Below are 25281 nucleotides of genomic sequence, written 5' to 3'. Positions count from 1 at the left end.
CTTTAAAACCTAGATGAGAAGAACTTTTTTCACACAGAGAGTGGTGAATCTCTGGAACTCTCTGCCACAGAAGGTAGTTGAGGCCAGTTCATTGGCTATATTTAAGAGGGAGTTAGATGTGGCCCTTGTGGCTAAGGGGATCAGGGGGTATGGAGAGAAGGCAGATACGGGATACTGAGTTGGATGATCAGCCATGATCATATTGAATGGCGGTGCAGGCTCGAAGGGCCGAATGGCCTACTCCTGCACCTAATTTCTATGTTTCTATGTTTCTATTGCTTGGGTTGCGGACTGCGGGCTGTCAACGTATGCAGCAGGAAAGAGACCAGGTACAGAAGTGGGCGACAAAATGGCAGATGTAGTTTAACCAGAATAAGTGTGAGGTGCGACACTTTAGGAGGTCGACTGTAAGGGGGAAAATATAGAATGAATTACAACAGTATTGGTGCACAGAGCGAGCGTAGGAACCAAGTCCGTAATTCTCTGAAATGGGCAATACAACTAGATATCGTGCTAAGAAGGTAGATGGCATGCTTGCCTTAATTGGTCGGGACATTGAGGATAACGGCCATAGAGTCATTATGCTACTTTTTGGACTTTTGTTATGCTTCAGTGTGGCTACTGTCTACATTTCTGAGCGGTCCAGTACTAGATGGATGTGGAGGCTTTACAAAGGATGCAGAGGATGTTTAGCAGAATGATGCTCAATTAGGGGGAATGCAGCAGGTTAGAGACCAGGTGCAGAAATGGGCGACAAAATGGCAGATGTAGTTTAACCAGAATAACCACAAGATGAGGTGAGACATAATTGGATTGATTTCCCTGCAACGCCCGAGGATGAGATGGGACCTCCCAAAAGTATACAGAATTATGAGAGTCATAGATTGGATTGAGTCAAAACACTTTCTCCCCAAAATGGAAAAATCAAGGACGAGATGGCATAGCTTTAATGTGAGAGGTGCTGGTGAGTATATATAAGAATGCAGGGATACGGATCATGTGCATGCAAATAAGGTTTGGTTTTGGTTTCATGTCTGCAGAGAAATTGTGGGCCGAAGGGCTTGTTCGTTTGCTGTATTGTTCTACGTTCTACGTTTTATGAAGACTGCAAACTTCAGTCTTGCACACACTAATCAGGTCAAATACCGTCTGCAAATGTTCTGCGAATACCACTAAGAATTTTACAGAGGCATATATACTATATATTGTAGGGTGCCACAGCGGCGCACCTGTGTGGAGTGGATCTGCTGCCTCACAACTCTAGAGACCAGGGTTCGATCCTGACCAAGGCTGGGAGTTTGCACATTCCCCACGTGATAATATGGGTTTCTCCGGGCTCCCCGGTTGCCTCCCATTACTCTCACTCAATACCAGCCCCACCCATTTCACTCCAGGATGAAATTGATCGGATTCCCAAGTGATTAGAAGGATCTTATGCAACGGTTAGTGGTCACTCTCGGATGGGTTTGTGCATGAGCGCGCTATTGTATTCGTGTGAGTGTGTGCGTGTGTGCGCGTGCGGGAGAGTGAACCAACATATAGTCGTTGTACGTCTTTTAATCAAGGAGAAGACAAGGAGGAGAGTGAGATCAATGTGGCGAATATTCATATGCAAAGGCACTGTGTGATTAAGAAGCAGGTGTTGGGTGTCTTGAGGGGCAGTGTGCATGAATGGACAGATTATTGAGAGACACAACAGACGAGATTGCAGGAGCCATGACAAAGGTCTCTGCACCTTCTCTAGTAGTTAATACGTTTACAGATGACAGCTAGATTGTTTGGGTTGCTGACAGTGAGGAAGGCTGTCAAAGTAAACAGCGGGATAGGTATAAAAATGAGAGATGAAATGATAGATGCAGATTAACCAGAGCATTGAACTGCTGGGGGAGGGGTCGATTATGAGGGGAAATATACGAGACGCTGCCTGACCCGCTGACATACTCCAGCATTTTGTATCTACTTTCGATTAATAACAACAGTATTGAAGTACAGAGGAATTTTGGGAACCAAGTCTATATCTCCTTCAGTGGCAACACTACTATATAGAGTGGTGAGAATGCATATTGTATGTTTTCCTTCATTGGGCAGGGCATTCAGGATAAGGGCAGGCGAGTCATGATGCTAACTTTTATAGGACTTTTGCTAGGCTGCATTTCGGGTACTGCCATCATTTCTGGTCGCTCTGATACTAGATGGAAATTATAGGCCTTGTAAAGGGCTCAGCGGATGTTTACCAGCATGATACCTGAACTACGAGCACAGGTTGGACAGAATTGGGTTGTTTTCCCTGTAACCGTTGACTATCAGGGGAGACCTGCTAGAATTATATACAATTATGAGTCATAGATAGGGCAGCGAATGATTACCATTTCCCCTCAGAGTGGAAATATCAAGGACTAGATGACATAGCTTTAAGGAGAGAGACGCATGGACATTTTATATACAGAGGTTGGTGAGGACTGTGAAGGCGTTGGCGAAGGTGGTGGTGGCGACACAAGCAACAGTGGCATTTGTAAGATTTCTGGATCCAGATCACGTGCCCGCAGATAAGATTTGGTTTTGGCATCATGTCGGCAGAGGCATGGAGTGCGGAAAGGCTTGTTCGTGTGCTGTGCTGTACTATGTTCTGCGCTTTGTGGATACTGCAAATTATAGTTTGCACTCATCAATCAGGAGAAATTACGTCTGCACCTTTCCTGCCAAGACCACTACGAGATTTAGATATTACAGTGGCTGATATATTATATATTGTGGGGCGGCACAGTGGCGCACCTGGTAGAGCAGCTGCCTCGACAGCGCCAGAGACCAGGGTTCGATCCTGAGCTCGGATGCTGTCTGTGAGGAGTTTACACGTTTCCCATGTGGTGCCGTGGTTTGCCTCCCACATCCCAAAGATTGCGGGTTTCTAGGTTAATTGACCTCTGTAAAATTGCCCCCACTGTGTAGGGAGTGGATGAGAAGGTAGGCTACGCTTCTCAGTCGTTCCGCGCAGCGTACACTTATCCCGCTAATCAGCTCAGCAGGAACCAACCAAGAACTTCAGTACTTCTATTAGGCGAGGAAAGTAAAACTATATGTGATACTCCATGTGTGCTAGCGCCCTATATAAAGGCAGAAATACCATATTCTGCCAGACAATGAGGCCAGTTCATTGACTATATTTAAGAGGGAGTTAGATGTGGCCCTTGTGGCTAAAGGGATCAGGGGGTACGGAGCGAAGGCCTTATGGGATACTGAGTTGGATGATCAGCCATGACCATATTGAATGGCGGTGCATGCTCAAAGGGCCGAATAGCCTACTCCTGCATCTATTTTCTATGTTTCTATGTTTCCATATTAATCTCACTCACCACCAGCCCCACCCAGTTAATTCACAGATGAAATAGGTTGGAATTGCTAAGTGAATAGTATTAGCAAGGTCACATATAACGATTACTGTCTGTCCTCGAATACGTTTCTACATGAGCGCCCCATTTTGTTCGTGTGTGTGCGTGTGCGCGCGCGCGGCTCTATGAACCAATTTATCATCACACCAGTTTATAACATAACGTTCGGCCACATTTATCATCGGTTCTTCCATAAGGTAAAATGATGAAGGTTGATTAAATACATTTGATTTTCTCTGATCAGAAATAAAAATCCAACACATGTTTCGCTCTTAAGATTGAATTATTGATTTTAGTCGCGAGCTGTATTTGTATGTTAGTCACGTGGGTAAACAAAACAAACCTGAATGTAATCTTTAGACCACTGTCTTTTAATGAATATTTGGGAATGCATTTAACAGATTGAATAACATTGGAGTTTCAATTCACAACGAGTTGCTTCAATTGAATGACGTTTACAAACAGCGAGACAAAGGACAATTTTACCGCAAATGCAAGTCGATAATAGAGAATATTTTTATATCAATTTTTGACAAATGAAAGACGGAGCAACAATATTTGTCAATTTGATTAGTTGGAATCTAGAAGTTTTACAGACACCTGGACCTGGCGATGTTTCCCTGCAGCGGGTTAGCCTGAGTCTCGTGTTTAACCACACAGGAGTAAAGCTCGTGTGAGTTCCACACTGTGGCTGGCAGAGTTAGGTAACTGCTCGCACTGAACGTGTTGTCCGCCGCCTGTTGGATCCGGCTGGTCACAACGCCTTCACTCCTCGCACTGCCGTCCACGGTCCAGTCAATTTCCACAGCGCCCGGATTAAACCCGTTCACCAAACACACCAGGGTGGCCGTTCCCTTTCCCGTCAATTCTTGCGCTGAAGGTCCAAGCACGGACACCGCGGGGGGCTGAGGATCTATTTTAAATAAAATCACAGATTAGTAGGGCTGGCAGAACTGCTTCGGTTAAAACATTATCTTTGTTAAAAATACAGTTGGTATAACATGGATTCATTCGTTCCAAGTGAGATCTCCAAACAATAACTGCTATTTATGGCAATGGGACAGAATATGCGCAGCAGCGTAAAGTATATTGTTTCGGCAGTGTTTTGAATTGATCTCCAGAGTATTATTTTCGTTGGCTCCAGCTACAATAAAAAAAAACCCAACTGTTTTACTCGACAGCCAGTTGCGGGTTTTCATTGAAGCCAAAGTTCCACTAAACGCGCTTAAAACTTTAGTTTTGTTTAAATACCTTCCCTTAATTCATCTGTTCATTTGTTAAGACCAGATACCGAAATGTTACTAATGGTTGGATTTTAGCGACAAGAATATTTTGTCGTTTTAACAATCAATAAATTTGCAGCCACGTTAAATTTACCGTTTCTCGCATTTTAAATAGTCGTTGATATGATTTACATTATTGCTGAAACGTTTATGTTTGTTTTTCTCGACCAGTCTCTTCTCTTTGAAGTAATAATTCAGCCCATATTTCTGAAGTTGAATAGCGAATCTTATTCCTTTCGCATAATGGCACCACAGCGAAATGCGTTATAAGATGTCACACGGAACAAAACTGATTTGAAGAAGGGACCCGAACCAAAAGTCACCTATCCATGTTCACCAGAGATGCTGCCCTACCCGCTGAGTCACCCCAGAGCTTTGTGTCTTTTTTTGTAAACCAGCACCTGCAGTTCCTTGTCCCCCCCCCCCCCCCCCCCCCCCCAAGTTATTTACCGTTCCCTTACGTTCGGTCTAATTCTTATTCAGGTTTGATAATTGTCAACTTTCCGTCAGCAAAGTAATAAAGAATTTAAAAAAAACAGCTGGACAGCCGTTTCGTCCTTTCATTGCTGTTGTCAACTAATTTGTCAAAAAAGACTCGATCGTGGTCGAAAATTTAAAACATATCGGCTTTAAATACCTTTTATTTTAGCTATTTAGTGTAAAAAATACAAACAGCAGTCATAGCATCAAGCCCTTTGATAGAGCAACGTCTAATAATTTGCCAAAGGAAACTCGACTTTAGTCGAACGCTGAACATAGATAATAGCGTTAAAAGCTTTTCCTTTGAACCTTCGATTAGCGACAGAAAACCAATTACTTTTCACTGTTATATATCATTAACCCAAAGACCGAATATGCAGGAAGGAACTGCAGACCTATTCATTCCCTACAGAGATGCTGCCTGTTCAGCTTGTTGTGCCTATCTTCGTTTTAAACCAACATCTGCAGTTCCTTCCTACGACCCTTTCCTTCTCTCCAGAGATGCAGCCTGTGTCGCTACGTTACTCCAGCTTTTTGTGTCTACGCAAAGATAGAAGGTATTTTACTTACTGCCAATACTCAGCCTCGTTCCTTTGCCGAAGATTACAGCATCTTTCCACACAGCACAGAAGTAGTCAGCAGCGTCCCCAGACTGTAAGTTCGATATTGTCAATGTTGCAGTGTTGCCTGACACTGATCCGGAGAAACGTTCAGAAACTCCCGAGCCTCTGTAAATGCTGCTGCCCGACCAATAGCGGAACAAGTAACGCGGAACCGCTCCTGGAATCTGCTGGTACCAGGACACGGTGCTACTACCTAAACTGCCGCCAGACAGGGTACAGGCAATTTCCACGTTCTGTCCCAGAGATGTGGATTTTGAAGACGGCTGATTTAGTGAAAATTGCGCATTTATATCTGAAAAACAAACCAGAAAAAAGTAGAAAATTAACTAATATCAGAGAAACAGCAGAATTTCACAAATAGAAAGGTTTAATCGTACTCGAGATTAAATATCATGTCGGTTGAAGTAAATACTCACAAGCTGCGGAAAACACTAACGCATAGACTAGTGAGATCCAGCAAGACATTGTAATGAATTGAGCGGAGAACGCCAGGTGAAGTGGCTCCTCAGTGTTTCACTCCTGGTCGCTTATGAACCGTGTGATAAGGCGTCACCTCGAGTTCCTTATCTATCCTTCAACAGTCAAATCAGAATGCGTGTTGCGCCAATCAGAAGTTGCCAGATTCGTCCTGTGTCAAATTATTTCCAAAGTAAATAAAGATTTGGTGTCGAATATCTCGGTACAATTTATCCCGGTACATTTGTACCTCGGGACGATTTAATATAGACTCAATCACATAAGAGACTTTGTTTAGTTTGAAAGGAGGTGTTGAATTATTCCTTTTCATTTATTCTGAATCTTTTGCTGTGCAGTTGCACGGCATGCGCCTTCAAATAAATTAATCGAATAACCTCATCATAATTCCTGGCGACTGCTCATTCACTCTTGAAAAATGAAGGGATGCATTCAAACAGGGGCTGAAGAATCCGATCTCATGCTCTCGCACTACTGTACGCGACATGTCTCTTCACCCTTTTAGTTGCACACCCACATTTTATTTGAAACTGGTAAATATTCTGGTGAAGATGGTGTGTAGGAAATCTTTCAAAGCGCAATGTGAAGAAACAATTGTCTTCAAAATTAGTTACGAATTTGCAGATTTGGGTGTCAATGCCCCGTCAACACCGCTGTAATTCTGGAAAGCATGCTTGCTAGCAGCACACATGTTCACTGGCTTAGCACGGGTAATTGACTTATTTGAGATAATAAATTGAGAAACATGTTTAATCGACATGTTGGTAGCTGCTGGCGAGTTTTATATATGAAAGACCTCGATGTCTGCAAGTGCTTGCGTTGCTATGATATTAATTCTGTCCAACTTCATCTGACATATGAAATTATATTTACATGCAACCAGCGTTGCCTTATACCTGATCTAATGTACGCAGATTTTATATCGCAACCCAATCGCGCTAGTTGTCGCGGCAGCGCTCCTTTCGCTTTGTGGATTATCCCTGCAGGGTAGTAACACCGGGCGAATCAGTGCTAACGGCGATGAACAAGAAAATACAGTCAAAAAACAGTCTACATTTTCAAAATGTTGATATTTGGACTAACGATTTCGCTGGTAATTAATCAAAGGAGACCGGGCTGTACTGCTGATGTGTCTGGACAGTTAATACTCGCATCTCATTAACGTCCGCAAATCGATGACATGCACACAGGTCAAGCAAAGGCATCAATGTCCCAAACATTGTTTCCCAAATTGTTCTACTCTTCGGTACTTCGGAAATGCTATCTCTGTTGGAACAGCGGAATCATTCCTGTGATACCGTGGCATGATTATGCAGCATTTAACTGGCATTAACAACATTTTAGTTGAAATGATGACATCAGACCATGTTTCAGTACGCAGTGTAGTTGCCTTTGCTCAGTTATCCTCTGATCTCTCCACATTAACGCTTTACATAAACTGGATACATTGGACAATTCCTCATGCAGGTAAAACAACAATCAAGTTCATCCAGAAGAAAGTAATCCGCTCTTTGATACTTTTCTCATTCCAAATATTCATCCTCTCCCAAGTAACAATATATTGCCACGACTCTCTTGGCAATACGTAAAATACATTACAATTATGCCTAGGACTCACGGACAACACCTCCGTGCCGAATCAGGATAAGAGCAAAGGGTGTGCATAGGAGCACCTCTCTTGCTAGACAAGTCACAGGCGATGTTGAGTGCGAAATACATTGCTATGCTTTGCGATTGTTGGGGGCTCATTTCTTGGAAATCCCTTTCTAATTGCAGGATTTGGGTCCTATCGCCAGAATACGTCAGTGATTCAAGAAGCTTACCAGTGCATACTAATCCGCATCTTGCTATCAATGTTGATTAAAATTTGGCGTATTGTTGGAACTTTAGGTTTTGGAAACAAAAAGAGATTATAGGGTAATAGAGATGTTCTACTCGTCTTGTTGGAGTTTGGCAGAATATTATTTCTGCTTGATCCATAGTGTAACTCTACGTGCGAGCATCATGGTAAGAACAACGAGAGAGAGAGAGAGAGAGAAAGAGAGAGAGGAGTAGACAGGCAGACTGAAAGTCTCAAAAGATTAACATTTGTAATGAAATGTTGAACAGAACAAGGTTGTGACGTTCAATGAGATGAGACTGTGAGATGCTGGGATCTTCAGTAAAACGCACAATGCTGGAGTAGATGGTCTCGTAAGGACATTTCGGATCGAGAACCTTCTTTAGACTCTGGAACAGGGTCCCCACCAAAAACATAACATATCCATGTCCTCCAAAGATGCTGCCCTATCTGCTGAATTACTCTAGCACTTTGACAATGGAGTGGACATTCATCACATTAACAAATTAATGGAAGTGAAGTATTAAAGCAACCTAGATATTCTCTAAAATAAATAAGATTACGTATTTAAATATAGTTTTATCGTTTTACGCAGGGAAGATGTACATTGCATAGAAGCCACAGCTGAAGAATAACGGGGTTAATGACTAACAAGCATTCACTTCTGTGTGGAATGTTTCCTGTATGCGAAGCGCGCTTCCAAATTGCTCGGTTGGAGCAAAACCACACACATTGTGATGGTCCAGCGAGGGGCAGCGTTACCAGGGCAGCCTGGTCGAGAAGCAATCTGTTCCCGTAGGTTATCCCGCAGATTATGTAGCAGTGCAATTTCAGGTAAAGATGAAATGACAGAAGACTGTGATCCTTAATACGTTAAATATAGGGATGTGATGTGGACTCTGTAATCGTTAAGGACCACCTTCTCTGGAATTGATGCAGTCATTTTGCCGAAAATACAGCTCCAACCCACTAGGAATACCGATCCAGAATGTACTTCTTACAATGTTACTGAAATCGGCCTTCTTGCAATTCGGAAACCTGATTTCGGGACTATTCTTATTCCTTCCAATACATTCTTTACGGGTAAAATGCAATGGTTTTGTACCCTCAAAATATCAGCCCACTGATGCTTCATCCTCTTACCTGGCCACTTATTTTCAGTGGGTCTGGCACTGGCACAGAAAGCACTCCTAGATATTATTTTATCCGCCACGTCCATTCCTTTCACAGGCATGTGATCACAAATGATATTAGAGGTATTTTGCCGACGTAGTATTTCTTTGGCTGCTTTAGATCAAATTTGACGAGAATAAGCGTCATAGTAGGATATTTGGAAACGTGAATATTATTGAATATTAAAACTATCACATGCGTTTGTGCCGAAGTGCTCAAGCAACTTGGCAAGCAACGTTTGTCTAATGTAATGGAATACTTTGAAGATTAACGTGCAATTTCCAAAGAAGGAAAATGATGCATGTACTAGAGGTCACATGCTATCGTGAAGCGAAGGCTGGCTTCATGAAACAGAGAGTAGGCAGAATTGGGCCTGGTTCTGATTTGTAAGGACTACCACTGTCGTGTTGCAAGTAAGGTTTTATACCCTCAACCTCAGCTTCGGTTTCCTTACAATATTTAAAAAAAAATTCATATGATCTGATCTCTGATGTAGCAACACAGTCATATTCCTTTATTAATACAATTCATTGTTCTGTTGATTGTTTTTTTTAATGCCACAAAGAATTCGACCATCCCTTTAGTTGTGTTCCACATTAAGTCACTATAGTCCAGAATATAGTTCTTTACAGAGTTATGCTTATCTGAATATTGGTTAATCTTCTCTATCGTTAATACACGTTATTTCGGACTCAAGGTCCAGACAAACGACAACATTATATAAAAATACATTGCACCATAAAATACATATAAAATCTGAGTATATCACATAAACACATCATAAATTATATATAAAAAAACACAATACATGATTTAACATCCAGAATAGAAAAGATCAATGTCCCACAACGAGCCAGCGATACCAGTGTCCCCGTAGCGTGTAGTGCTAAACCTTATATTTGACAAGGCATCGTTAAATACATTTTTAGAGTCGTTTATCCGGCAAATGAATTTATACATATGATTTCTTAGGATAGAAACATAGACACATCGAAAAGAGGTGCAGGAGTAGGCCATTCGGCCCTTCGAGCCTGCATCACCATTCAATATGATCATGGCGAATCATCCAACGCAATATCCTGTACCTGCCTTGTCTCCATACCCCCTGATACCTTTAGCCACAAGGGCCACATCCAACTCCCTCTTAAATATGCCCAATGAACTGGCCACAACTACCTTCTGTGGCAGAGAATTCCACAGATTCACCACTCTCTGTGTGAATTTTATTTCTCATCTCGGTCCTAAAAGATTTCCCCCTTATCCTTAAACTGTGACCCCTTGTTCTGGACTTCCCCAACATCGTGAACAATCTTCCTGCATCTAGCCTGTCCAACCCCTTAAGAATTTTGTAAGTTTCTATAAGATCCCCCCTCAATCTTCTAAATTCTAGCGTGTACAAGCCGAGTCTATCCAGTCTTTCTTCATTTGAAAGTCCTGCCATCCCAGGAATCAGTCTGGTGAACCTTCTCTGTACTCCCTCTATGGCAATAATGTATTTGCTCAGATTAGGAGACCAAAACTGTACGCTATACACCAGGCGTTGTCTCACCAAGACTCTGTACAACTGCAATAGAATCGCCCTGCTGTTATACTCAAATTATTTTGCTATGAATGCTAACATACCATTTGCTTTCTTCACTGCCTGCTGCACCTGCATGCCTACTTTCAATGACTGGTGTACCATGACACCCAGGTCTCGTTGCATCTTCTCTTTTCCTAATCGGCCACCATTCAGTTAATAGTCTACTTTCCTGGTTTTGCCACCAAAGTGGATAACCTCACATTTATCCACATTATACTGCATCTGCCATGCATTTGCGCACTCACCCAACCTATCTAAGTCACCTTGCAGCCTCCTAGCATCCTCCTCACAGCTAACACTGCCCCCAGCTTCGTGTCATCTGCAAACCTGGAGATGTTGCATTCAATTCCCTCATCCAGATCATTAATATATATTGTAAATAGCTGGGGTCCCAGCACTGAGCCTTGCGGTACCCCACTAGTCACTGTCAGCCATTCTGAAAATGACCCGTTTACTCCTACTCTTTGGTTCCTGTCTGTCAGCCAGTTCTCTATCCACATCAATACTGAACCCACAATACCGTGTGCTTTAAGTTTGCATACTAATCTCTTATTAGGACCTGGTCGAAAGCCTTCTGAAAGTCCAGATATAACACATCAACTGGTTCTCCCTTATCCACTCTACTAGTTACATCTTAGAAAAATTCTATAAGATTCGTCAGACATGATTTACCTTTCATAAATCCATGCTGACTTTGTCCAATGAATTCACCACTTTCCAAATGTGCTGCTATCCCATCTTTAATAACTGACTCCAGAATTTCCCCTACCACCGGTAATAGACTAACTGGTCTGCAATTCCCCGTTTTCTCTCTCCCTTTTTTTAAAAAAGTGGGGTTTCATTAGCTACCCTCCAGTCCTCAGGAACTACTCCAGAATCTAAAGAGTTTTGAAAAATTATCACTAATGCATCCACTATTTCTGCGGCTACTTCCTTATGTACTCTGGGATGCAATTTATCTGGCCCTGGGGATTTATCAGCCTTTAATCCATTCAACACTACTTCCCGACTAATCTGGATTTCACTCAGTTCCTCCATCTCATTTAACCCCCGGTCCCTTGCTATTTCCGGCAGATTATTTATGTATTCCTTATTGAAGACAGAACCAAAGTAGTTATTCAATTGGTCTGCCATGTCCCTGTTCCCCATGATCAATTCGCCTGTTTCTGACTGCAAGGGACCTACATTTGTTTTAACTAATATTTTCCTGTTCACATATCTATAAACCCTTTTGCAGTCAGTTGTTCTGTTTCCTGCCAGTTTTCTTTCATAATCTATTTTCCCTTTCCTAATTAAGCCTTTTGTCCTCCTCTGCTGGACTCTGAATTTCTCCCAGTCCTCTGGTAGGCTGCCTTTTCTGGCTAATTTTTGCGCTTCATCTTTTGTTTTGATACTATCCCTGATTTCCCTTGTTATCCACGGATGCACTACCTTCCATGATTTATTATTTTGCCAAACTGGGATGAACAATTGTTGTAGTTCGTCCATGCAGTTTTTAAATTACTTCCATTGCATATCCACCGTCAACCTTTTAAAAATCAATTTCCAGTCTATCTTGGCCAATTCATGTCTCATACCCTCAAAGTCACATTCCTTTAAGTTCAGGACCCTTTGTTTCTGAATTAACAATGTCACTCTCCATCCTAATGAAGAACTCAACCATATTATGGCCACTTGTGCCCAAGGGGCCAGGCACAACAAGACTGCTAACTAACCCTTCCTCATTACTCAATACCCAGTCTAGAATAGCCTGCTCTCTCGTTGGTTCAGAAAACTATCCTGTATATATTCCAATAAATCCTCTTCCTCAGCACCTCTGCCAATTTGATTCACCCAATTTGAAGTCACCCATTATAACTGTTTTACCTTTGTTGCACGCATTTCTAATTTCCTGTTTGATGCCATCCCCAACTCCACTACTACTGTTAGGTGGCCTGTACACAACTCCCACTAGCGTTTTCTGCCCCTTAGTGTTTTGCAGCTCTACCCATATCGATTCCACAGCCTCCAAGATAGTCCTTCCTTTCTATTGCGTTAATCTCCTCTCTAACCAGCAACGCTACCCCGCCTCCTTTTCCTTTCTGTCTATCCCTACTGAATATTGAATATCCCTGGATGGTCAACTCCCCGCCTTGGTCAACCTGGAGCCATGTCTCCGTGATCCCAACTATATCATATTAATTAATAACTATCTGCACATTCAACTCATCCACCTTATTACGAATGCTCCTTGCATTAAGATACAAAGCCTTCAGGCTTATTTTTACAACACTCTTACCCCTTATACAATTATGTTGAAATGTGGCTCTTTTTGATTTTTGCCCTGGATTTGTCTGCCCGCCACTTTTATTTTTCACCTTGCTACCTATTGCTTCTACCCTCATTTTACACCCCTCTGTCTCTCTGCTCTTGCACCCATACCCCGCCGCATTAGTTTATATCCTCCCCGACAGCACTAGCAAACACTTCCATTAGGACATTGGTTCCATTCCAGCCCAGGTGCAGACCGTCCTGTTTGTACTGGTCCCACCTCCCCCAGAACTGGTTCCAATGCCCTAGAAATTTGAATCCCTCCCTCTTGCACCATTTTTGAAGCCACGAATTCATCTGCAATATCCTTTTATTTCTACTCTGACTAGCCCGTGGCACTAGTAGTAATCCAGAGATTATTACCTTTGAGGTCCTACTTTTAAGTTTATCTCATAGCTCCCTAAATTCACCTTGTACCTCATACCTTTTTTTTACCTATATCGTTGTTGCCAATGTGCACCACGACAACTGGCTGTTCACCCTCCCCCTCCAGAATGTTCTGCAGCCGTTCAGTGACATCCCAGACCGTTGCACCAGGGAGGCAACATATCATCCTGGAGTCTCGTTTGCGGCCGCAGAAACGCCTATCTATTCCCCTTACAATAGTCTCTCCCTCTTAACCCCGTTGTTAGCTGATCATTGGGTGAAGACGAGAAGCTGGTGCGACTTGGGTGGGGGAGGGATAGAGAGAGAGGGCATGCCAGGATTACTTGATGTTAGATACATCAACAGTCATTCCACTGGGCTGTAGGCTGCCCAAGCGAAATATGAGACGCTGTTCCTCCAATTTGCATTTAGCCTCACTCTGGCAATGGAGGAGACCTAGGTCAAAAAGATCAGTGTGGGAATGGGGAGGAAAATTAAAGATTAGGTATGTTCAGGCAGACTGAGCGAAGGTGTTTAGCGAAATGATAGCCAGTCTACTTTTGGTGTCGCCGATGTATAAGTGTCCGCATCTTGAACAAGGATACAGTAGATGAGGTTGGAGGTGTAAGAGAAACTTTGCCGAACATGAAACGACTATCGTGGTCCCTGGACGGAGACGAGGGAGGAGATATACGGACGGGTGTTGTATCTCCTGCGGTTGCAGGTGAAGGTACCTGGGGAGGGGGTGATTTGGATGGGAAGGGATGAGTTACCCAGGGAGTTGCAGAGGGTCTCTGTGGAAGGCGGAAAGGGGTGGAGATGGGAAGATGCGACTATTGTTGGGATCCCATTGGAGGTGGCGAAAATGTTGGAGGATTATGGCTGATGGGGTAAAAGGTAAGGACAAGGAGAACTCTGTCTCTGTTGCGATTAGGGGGAAGGGGAGCAAGGGCGGAATATGGGTACTGAGGAGACACGAGTGAGGGCATCATCTATGGTGGGAGAGGGGACTCCCGTTCACTAAATAATGAGGACATCTCGTATGTCTGGGTATGGAACGCCTCATCTTGTGCGCAGACGCGGTGCAGACGGACGAATTGGGAGTGGGGGATAGTCTTTGCAGGAAGCCGGGTGGGAAGTAGTGTAGCCGTGATAGTTGTGGGAGTCACTGGGTTTGTAATAGACGTCAGTCGATGGTCTATCTCCTGTGATAGAGATTGAGATCAAGAAAGGGGATGGAGGTGTCGGAAATGGTCCTTTAGTTTTAGCATCATGTTCGACATAGATTCCTAATTGATTAGTAGGCCCGTATTTGTTGTTCAGCCGCCCTCACTCGAATGAGATTCCGTATGAACGCTCCATCGAGCGTGCGTGTATGTGAGGGAGAGAGAGAGAGAGAGAGAGAGAGAGTGTGTGTGTGTGTGTGTGTGTGTGTGTGTATGTGTGTGTGTGTTGGGCGAGCGCTGGGTAAAGTGAACCAACTTAAAGTCACCGGTTTTATATAACGTTCGATAACCTAAATCGCTGTTTCGTCTATCAGGTCAAAACCCATAAATCTTGATTTCATACATTTGATGCTTCCGAATCAGAAATTATAGTCACGAAAATGTATTGCTCTTAATAATGGACTATTGATTTTATTTGACAGTCGTGTTTGAATTTATGATAGCAGTAAGCAAACATCCAGAATACAACCTTCAGACCACTGAATATTAATGAATATTTGAAGATGCATCAGCTGAGATTGAATAACATAGGAGGTTCAATTAACAATTTGATTGCTTTAATGGAATGGCGTTCACAATTGGCAAGACAAACGACGATTTTAAACGCAAAGACTGGTCGAAAAACAAACAATATGCCCAGGCCAATTTCTCACAAATATAGAAAGAAAGAAGGATCAAAATATATCACTTCAGCTCCATTAGGTGGAATTGAGGAGTTTTAGATACAGCCGGTTCTGGTGATGTCTGCCTTAAACGGGATTGCCTGGGTTTCGTGTTTAACCACACAAGAGTAAAGATTGTTTGAGTTCCAGACTGTGACTGGCAGAGTCAGGTAACTGCTCGCACTGAACGTGTTGTCCTTCTCCTGCTGGATTGGGCTGGTCTCAACGCCGTCGCTTCTCGCACTGCCCTCCACGGTCCACTCAATGTCCACTGCACCCGGATTAAACCCGCTCACCAAACACAGCAGGGTGGCCGTGCCCTTTCCCTTGATTTCTTCCGCTGAAGGTCCGAGGACGGACATTGCGGGGGCGCGAGGTGCTGTTTAAAATAATATGACAGATTAGTGGAGGTTGAAGAACTGCTTCGGTTAAAACATAGTTAAAAATACCATGGATCCATTCATTTTAATGAATAAACATTTTTCCTCTACTTGTTTCAAATTGTTCAATTGCGCACGTGAGATATTTTCCAGGTGTGATCGTCGAAGATTAATTGGTATTTATGACAATGGGACACGTTCTATTTTGTGGTTAAACATAAATTATTTCGTCAGTGTTTTTAATTGATCTCCAGAGTATTATTTCCATTGGCCCCAGTTGAAATAAAAATCGTGTGTTGGACCCGACAGCCATTTGCAGGATTTAATAAATTATGGAACTATTGTGCCAATTTCAACTGAACTCGCTTAAAACATGTCTTATTTGGATACTTTCATTTATTAAGGCCAAAGAACGAAGTGTCATGAAGGATTCGATAAAAGAGACACGAATAATTTGCCATTTAACCCATCGATGCATAGACTAGTTCCCGCATTTGTTAATTGATTTTGGACATGGTTTACGTTTATGTTGTGATTTCTTTTTGAAGTAAAAAATTAGCTCAATTTCTGAATTTGATCATCGAATCTCATTCCGTACACTCAATGGCAAAAAGAGTAAATCGACTGCAATGACTTGCTGATTACTGATATGGTTGGGAAATTCAATGCGCAAATTGCTTTCACATTTTCAGTTATTTTTCGTCTAAAATTGAAATAATCGCTGTCCCATTGATTCCACGATCCGCATGCTCTAAGTGTAATGACAATTCCATCTGGCAACAAAACTCATAAGTACCGGAATTTCAAAATCACGAAATGAATTAAATATCGCATTAGCAGAAAATCATTGGCAGCATACATTGACTTTGAATATGTCCGGGAGATACAATTAAGCAAAGATTTTAAAGCATAAAAATTAAAAACAACAACATAGATTCATAACGATGGATGATTTCAAACCCAATGTCGCTGCACTAAACCTCGCACCGCGTTATTGTTTGCGTCCGATGTTTATCCCGGCTAAATATTGACCATGACAATCTTCAGCACTTACAAAAAAAGTATACTAGCAATATTTAAGCAGTTTTAAAAGTATAAAAGAGGACAAGGATAAATGTGGCAGTTAGTCCTCTCGAAATAGGATTTAATTTATTTGTACCACATGCAGTCACGGGGAGAACGAACAAACTCCGTGCAGACAGCACCCGTAGTTGGGATGGAACCGACTGGGTTACAGCGCTAAACCGCTGCGCCACCGTGCCGATTTTTGGATGAGAACCAATAATTTTCAAGAATCCACATTTCTCCATGTTCACGATGTTGGGAAAAGTCTATCATGGTCTAGTGATCCGCAGAATCCCCACATTTTACATTTCGTGATGGAATATCAACAGAAAATGAGCTATTATTGAAGGTGCGTTTTCCATTAGAATTCTAGGCGCCATTAAAGGCAAGAAATAATTTCCCGAAAGATGCACAACGTGATGGATTCGGGAGCTTCTCTGGAGAAGATGAATGAGGCGTTTCGGGTCGTCGCCAATCTATGTTCACCAGAGATGCTGCCTGACCCACTGAGGCACTCCTCTGCTTTTTTGGGGGTTTTTATTTTGCAAATCAGCATCTGCAGTTCCTTGTCACTCTAATGTTAATTCCCGTTTCCATACGGTCGGTTTTATTAGTACCCTGGCTTGGTCAATGTTAGCTCATCGTCCGAATAGTAATTAAGAGTAAAAAAAACAGATGGACAGTCATTTTGTCCTTTCATGCTGTTGTCAACCAATTCGCCAAAGGAGATTCGATCTTGGTCGGGTATTGTTAAAAAAATCAGCTTTAAAAGCCTTTTATTGGAAACATCAATCAGCGACACAAAACTAATTATTTTTCACAGCAGTATCAATAACCCATAGGTAGAAGATAGTTTACTTACCGCCAATACCCAGCCTCGTTCCTTTGCCGAAGATGAAAGGATTTAGCCACACACCACAGTAATAGTCCGCAGCGTCCCCAGACTGCACATTCGCTATTGTCAATGTTATGGTGTTGCCTGACACTGATCCTGCGAAACGGTCAGAAACTCCCGAACCTCTAGTAATGCTGCTGCCCGCGGAATAGTAGAACAGAAACCGCGGAACCGCTCCGGGAATCTGCTGGTACCAGGAAACAATGTTGGTACTTAAACTGCCACCAGTCATGATACAGGATATTTGCACGTTTTGCCCCAGAGACGTGGATTTTGAAGACGGCTGATTTAGTGCAACTTGCGCATTTGTGACTGGAAAACAAACCAGAAAAAAAGTACAACATTAACCAAGATATTAGCGAAAGAGCAGAAGTGTCAGATATCTAAACGTTTAATCGCACTCCAGAATAAATAACTTTGGAAGCAAAATACTCACACGCTGCGGAAAATGCTAACGCACAAACCAGTGACATCCAGCAAGACATTGTAATTATTTTGGTGGTGGGCGCCAGATGAAGTGGTTGATCAGGTGCCTCTCCAGGTCGCTTATGAACCCTGTTGCGAGGCGTCACTGCCTTCATTAATTATGCAAAACACTCTAATCAGAATGGACGCTGCGCCAATCAAATGTTGCCAGATTGTTCCTATGTCAAATTATTTCCAAAATGTTAGGTAGATATGGATTTAGTTTCCAACTGTGTATCTCGGTACAATTTTATATATTTCCAAGCACGTAAGATATTCTGTTTTGATATCTCTAGTTTCCCTCTCCGGTGACTCTCAGTATGAAGAAGGGTCGCAAACCGAAACGTCACCTATTCCATCTTAAATCCAGCAATGTGTGCTTATCTTCGGTGTAAACCAGCATCTGCAGTTCCTTCCTACAACTGGAGATTTTGTGTTATTTGAAACGGGACATTCAATTCTGGTTTTGCATTTAGTTTGAATCATTTTCTGTGTGGTTGCAGAGAGTGTGTGTTAAAATAAATAATATTCATGGAGGTAATTTATCGTTTTCAGTGCTGATTAATCTGATCTCACTGTGCCATCTACGCAAGTCACTGTCAAAACCAATGCAAAGAGTTTTGAGTTATTTTGGGAAACCATGTTTGCTCGTAGCACCCAAGGTTAGTTCAGGTTCACTGACATTGCTCGTGAAATTGAGAAGGAATTGAAAAATATATTTCATCGCCAAGGTAGCTTCATCCGTTAAAAAGGTGAAGTGAGTCTGTAGGTGTTTGGATTGCCATGGTATTGATTCTGTCAACCTTCACTCGATATATGGAATTATATTTAGATGTGAACAGCGTTGCTTGATATGACGTGCGCACATTTCTTACTGCGAACCAATCGCTCTATTTATAGCGAAAGCCTCTTTTCATATTGTGGATTGCTACAGCACCGTGTGAATCAATGCTAAAGCATATCAACAAGAAAATACTGCCTAAAGAACAGATAAATATCAGCATTTTCTTATTTGGACTCTTACAATTCGGCTGACAATCAATCAAAAGAGAGCGGTCCTTTCCACGAATGTGCCCGTACAGTGAAAACTATAAAGTCCTCAGATCGGTGACTTGTAAACAAGCCAAACAGAGGCATCAATGTCTCAAGCTTTGTTTCCGATTTTTTTTAATACTGCTTAGTATTTCTGAAATGCTTTCAGTTTACCTAGATGTGTGCAGCTCCGACAGCAATCAAGTAATTGAACTTAATTCACAGCAAAATAATTCGCTTTATTTGACACTTGCCACATTCTATATGTTCACTCGCTGCAAGTAACAATGAATTACGAAGACACTGTTTGCGTATACTAAATACATTGCAATTACATTGCATTACAAACGGACAGAGTTATGCTTATTTGAATATTGGTTCACCTTCTCTATCGTTATTTGCAGGCGAGTGTCACACTTGGTTATTTGGCTAAATAACTATTGCAAATAAAATGAAGGTAAACATAAATGGAGCGGCCATATATAGTAAGATTGGTTTATTGAGGCTTAAGCTCAAGAGGCTCCTGTGAGGGTTACCTTAGGATACGGTTTGTTCTGTCACTTTATGTTTGCTTTGCAGCACAACCTGGTCTTGGTGTCATAGAGATGGAGGCTAGTGTGCTCAGCCTGTGGGATGTTGGAACTGAAGAAGACGTAGCGTCTCTGAACATTACATCTGCAGGAGGTGTGTCGAGGTGCAGCTCCTGAAAGACCCTGTTAGTGATCTGCAGTTGCAATTGGATGACCTCGTGTTCGTCCAGAGAGTGAGCAAGTCATAGTTAGAAGTCATAGTGAGGTGCTCACACGTGTGGTGCGGACAAAGAATAGGAGAGTGACCAGCAGCAAAGGGAGTAGGCAGAGGGTCCAGGACTTCCCTGTAGGCTTCCCCCTGCAAAACAGCTATGTTCGTTTGCAACTGTTGAGGGGGTAACCGTTCAGGGGACAGCAGCAGTAGTCAGGTCTGTGGCACTGGGCCTGTCTCTGATGTGCAGCGGTGTGAAGTCAGGCAGTGATTGTGATAAACCACATTAGTGCGGGGGACAGACAGGAGCAAGTAGGCCTCATGGACGGACTGTTGCCTCTCTGGTGCAAGGATCTAGGATGTCCTGGAACGACTGCAGAGCATTTTCGACCTGGTGGGTGAACAGACAGAAGTCGTTGTGCATGTCCGCACAAATGATATGTAGGAAACTGGATGAGGTCCTATAGAGTCAGTATAAAGAGATGGGAAAAGAGTTAGGAAAATGGATGGGGTCCTCTGGGGTGAATATAAGTAGATCAGCAAAATGTACCGAAGAGCAATGAGGTCCTGTGGAGTGTCTAATGGGAATTAGTTAAAAGGTTTAAATTACCACCTGCAGGGCGGTAATCTCTCGATTACTTCAGCTGCCACGTGTTATTGAGGGTAGCAATAGGAGGATGGGGCAGATGAATGCATGGCTGAGGGGTTGGTGCAGGGGAAATAATTCGAATTGTAGACTATTGAGATTTCTGTTATCGCAAAGGCAACCTGCACAAGAGGGACACGTTGCATTTGAACTGAATGGGCTCCAGAATCATTTCAGTGAAGTTTGCTCATACTAATCTGGAGAATTTAAGCTACAATGGACAGAGAATGGGAACGAAAGGAGCAAGTCTGCAAGTGGGAAGGATTATGGGAAAGTGGAGGTTATAACAAGTAAGTCTCAAAGGAAAGATGGGCAGGGATTGGTTCATGATTATGGGGCAATTAAGGGATGACACGTTTACTTCAATGCAATGAGTATTGTGGATGACGTTAAATGAACGTAGATAGTCGATATCAGTGCTTGGAATAATAATGTCGTGGCCATTATGAAAACCTGCTTGTGGGAGAGACATGTATCAGGGCTTCGATATTTGGGATGGCGGAACTCGGAGGGGACGTAGTGGAGGGTACATCTATTGAGACATGTGGGTTGTGCTTAAAAATAAGAAAGGACCAGTCTCTCTAATGTGATTATATTATGGGACACCCAATAATCAGCGGGAGATCCATCCGTCCATTTATTAGATTAGATCTAATCTAATCTCATCGAATCTAATAGATGGATCGGATATGCACACAGATGCATGAACTACAGTGTTGCTGTAGTGGGTATCGTTAACTTCCCCAATATTGACTGTATTTTGTTCAGTGCAAGGGGGTTAAATGAGAATTTATGAAGTATATCCAAGAAATTTGCCTTAAACGGTGTATGGATAGTCTGAATCCAGGAGGGACGATACTGGAGCTTGTGTTGGGAAATGTGCTTGGCCACGTGACTGGTGGTATGCTGGAAGAGCACTTGGGGATAGTGACCTCAACATTACAAGGTTTTGAATAAGGTTTGAATAAAGATTTGGTGTGGATGTTGGCAGAAGCAAAACAGATTAAGATGTCATTAGGCAGGAGCTTGGTTGCAGTTGTTATTGAGTATGTCCACAACTAATATATGGGAGTTATTTAACCAAGTACAGGATCAGCACGTTCCAGTAAGGAGGATGGATAACGATGGCATGGTAAGGGATCCGTGAATGACCACGGAGGTTATACACCTTTTCAGAAACAAAACGGAAGCGTATGTCAGATTTAACAAAGTGCCATCATACGGGGATTATGAGGAATGATGAGTAGCAAAGAGCTCAACTGGGTGATTAGTCGGGCCAAACTGGTCACGAAATGTAACTGATTTGTTGAGTTAAGGAAAATACTGCGGATTTTTATACATATGTTAAAAAACAAGAAGGGTGTAAGGATACGGTAGGTCTGATCGAGGATAAAGGATGTAGCGGAATTGTTAAACGAGTGCGTTCTGCATCTGTATTCACCAAGGAGAAAGACGTGGATGACGGTGAGATCAGTGTGGGGAAAACTAATATGCTAGGGCACATATGCTGGGGCTTGAGGTTGAAAAGAGCGGCAGTGAGGCTCTTGAGGAACATTGAGTTTGATAGGTCCCCTGCACCCGTTGGTATCTATCCCAGTTTATTGAGGGAGGCGAGAGGTGATTCCAGGGGTCTTGAGAATATTTGCTTCTTCTCTTGCCAGAGGCGAGCATATAGAGGACTGGAAAATGACCAGTTGTTCCTTTGTTGATTGAGACGTAGAAGGAATCCAGGGAAATAGAGGCCGGTGAGACGCACGTCAGTGGTAGGAAACTATTGGAGATAATTCATTGAGATTTACTCCCATTGGAAGGAGAATGAGCTAGTTAGCGACAGGCATGGCTGTGTAATAGACAATAGACAATAGACAATAGGTGCAGGAGTAGGCCACACGGCCCTTCAAGCCAGCACGGCCATTCAATGTAATTATGGATGATCATCCACAATCAGTACCCTGTTCCTGCCTTCTCCCCATATCCCCCTGACTCCGCTATTTTCAAGAGCCCTATCGAGCAATTTCTTGAAAGTTTCCAGAGAACCGGCCTCCACCGCCCTCTGAGGCAGAGAATTCCACAGACTCGCAACTTTCAGTGTGAAAAAGTGTTTCCCCATCTCCGTTCTAAATTGCTTACCCCTTATTCTTAAACTGTGGCCCCTGATTCTGGACTCCCCCAACTTCGGGAGCATATTTCCTACCTCTAGCGTGTGCAAACCCTTAATAATCCTATATGTGTCAATAAGATCCCCTCTCATCCTTCTAAATTCCAGAGTAGACAAGCCCAGCCGCTCCATTCTCTCAGCAGATGACAGTCGCGCCATCCTGGAATAACCTTGTGAGCCTACGCTGCACTCCCTCAATAACAAGAATGTCCTTCCTCAAATTTGAAGATCAAAACTGCACACAATCCTCCAGGTGTGGTCTCACTACAGCCTTCTACAACTGCAGAAGGAAATCTTTGCTCCTTCACTCAACTCCTCTTATTATGAAGGCCATAATTATTATTAGAATTCGCTTCCTTCACTGCCTTCTGTACCTGCATGCTTGCTTTCATTGATTGATGAACAAAGACCCCCAGATCCCGTAGTACTTCCCCTTTTCCCAAATTGACACCATTTACATAATAATCTTTCTTTCTGTTTTTGCTACCTAATTGGGTAACCTCACATTTATTCACATTAAACCGCATCTGCCATGCATCTGCCCACTCACCCAACCTGGCCACGTCACGCTGCATTCTCAGAACATCCACTTCACATTTCACACTGCCACCCAGCTTTGTATCATCTGCAATTTGCTAATGTTACTTTTAATCCCTCCATCTAAATCATTACCATATGTTGTAAATAGCTGCGGTCCCAGCACCGAGCCTCGCGGCACCCCACTCGTCACTTCCTGCCAGCCTGAAAGGGGCCCGTTAATCCCTACCGCGCGGACCAGTGATAAGGTCATAAGGTCGTAAGGAATAGTAGAATTACGCCACGGCCCATCTTCAACCCACCATTCAATCATGGTTGATTTGTCTCTCCTTCTTAACCCCGTTGTTAGCTGATCATTGGGAGAAGACGAGGAGCTGGTGTGACTTGGGTGGGGGAGGGATAGAGAGGGAGGGAATGTCAGGATTACTTGATGTTGGATAAATCAACATTCATTCCACTTGGCTGTAGGCTGCCCAGCGAATATGAGATGCTGTTCCTCCAATTTGCATTTCGCCTCACTCTGCCAATGGAGGAGACGGTGATTTGGATGGGAAGGGATGAGTTACCCAGGGAGTTGCTGAGGATCTCTGCGGAAGGCGGAAAAGGGTGGAGATGGAAAGATGTGACTAGTGTCGGGATCCCATTGGAGGTGGCGAAAATGTTGGAGGATTATGTGGTGTATGCGACGTCTGATGGGGTCAAATTTAAGGACCAGGGGAACTCTGTCTCTGTTGCGACTGGGGGGAAGGGGAACAAGGGCGGAGCTGCGGGTACTGAGGAGACACGAGTGAGGGCATCATCTATGATGGGGAAGGGGACTCCCGTTCACTAAAGAATGAGGACATCTCGGATGTCCATGTATGGAACACCTCACCTTGTGCGCAGATGCGGTGCAGACGGACGAATTGGGAGTGAGGGATAGTCTTTGCAGGAAGCCGGGTGGGAAGTAGTGTAGCAGAGATAGTTGTGGGAGTCAGTGGGTTTGTAATACACGTCAGTCGGTGGTCTATCTCATAGAAACATAGAAGCATAGAAAATAGGTGCAGGAGTAGGCCATTCGGCCCTTCGAACCTGCACCGCCATTCATTATGATCATGGCTTATAATCCATCTCAGTATCCCATCCCTGCCTTCTCTCCATACCCCCCTGATCTCTTTAGCCACAAGAGCCATATCTAACTCCCTCAATATAGCCATTGAACTGGCCTCAACTACCTTTTGTGGCAGAGAATTCCACAGATTCACCACTCTCAGTGTAAAAAATGATTTTCTCATCTCGGTCCTAAAATACTTCCCTCTTACCCTTAAACTGTGACCCCTAGTTCTGGACTTCTCCAACATCGGGAATAATCTTTCTGCATCATGCTTGTCCAACCCCTTAAGAATTTTGTAAGTTTCTATAAGATCCCCCCTCAATCTTCTAAATTCTAGCGTGTACAAGCCGAGTCTATCCAGTCTTTCTTCATGTGAAAGTCCTGCCATCCCAGGAATTAGTCTGGTGAGCCTTCTCTGTACTCCCTCTATGGCAAGAATGTCTTTCCTCCGATTAGGAGACCAAGACTGTACGCAATACTCGAGGTGTGGTCTCACCAAGACCCTGTACAACTGCAGTAGAACCTCCCTGCTCTTATACTCAAATCCTTTTGCTATGAACGCTAACATACCATTTGCTTTCTTCGCTGCCGGCTGCACCTGTATTCCTACTTTCAATGACTGGTGTACCATGACACCCAGATCTCGTTGCATCTCCCCTTTTCCTAATCGGCCACCATTCAGATAATAGTTTACTTTCCTGTTTTGCCACCAAAGTGGATAACCTCACATTTATCCACATTATACTGCATCTGCCATGCATTTGACCACTCACCCAACCTATCCAAGTCACCTTGCAGCCTCCTAGCATCCTCCTCACAGCTAACACTGCCCCCCAGCTTCGTGTCATCCGCAAACTTGGAGAT

The 25281-nt window shown here is 43.2% G+C and overlaps 2 protein-coding genes across 2 annotated transcripts; both read right to left on the bottom strand.

The window, feature by feature from the left end:
- Positions 1-2204: 2204 nt before the first annotated feature.
- Positions 2205-6301, bottom strand: LOC129709073 (immunoglobulin lambda-1 light chain-like). The gene is made up of 3 exons (XM_055655173.1): positions 6189-6301; positions 5720-6064; positions 2205-4299 (listed from the first exon to the last, which is right to left on the bottom strand). The coding sequence occupies exons 1-3, from the start codon at positions 6235-6237 to the stop codon at positions 3977-3979; spliced, it is 717 nt and encodes a 238-aa protein (XP_055511148.1). The 5' UTR covers positions 6238-6301; the 3' UTR covers positions 2205-3976.
- An 8833-nt stretch (positions 6302-15134) lies between these two features.
- LOC129709071 (immunoglobulin lambda-1 light chain-like) lies at positions 15135-18271 on the bottom strand. Its single transcript, XM_055655172.1, has 3 exons — positions 18182-18271; positions 17713-18057; positions 15135-15784 (listed from the first exon to the last, which is right to left on the bottom strand). Exons 1-3 carry the CDS (start codon positions 18228-18230, stop codon positions 15462-15464), a joined length of 717 nt encoding a protein of 238 aa, XP_055511147.1. The 5' UTR covers positions 18231-18271; the 3' UTR covers positions 15135-15461.
- Between the last annotated feature and the right edge of the window lie 7010 nt (positions 18272-25281).

This window comes from Leucoraja erinacea, chromosome 25 (genome assembly GCF_028641065.1).
Source record: "Leucoraja erinacea ecotype New England chromosome 25, Leri_hhj_1, whole genome shotgun sequence".
NCBI lineage: Eukaryota > Metazoa > Chordata > Chondrichthyes > Rajiformes > Rajidae > Leucoraja > Leucoraja erinaceus.
The sequence above is the reverse complement of the archived record's forward strand: the minus strand, read 5'-3'. Positions and strand labels throughout refer to the sequence as shown.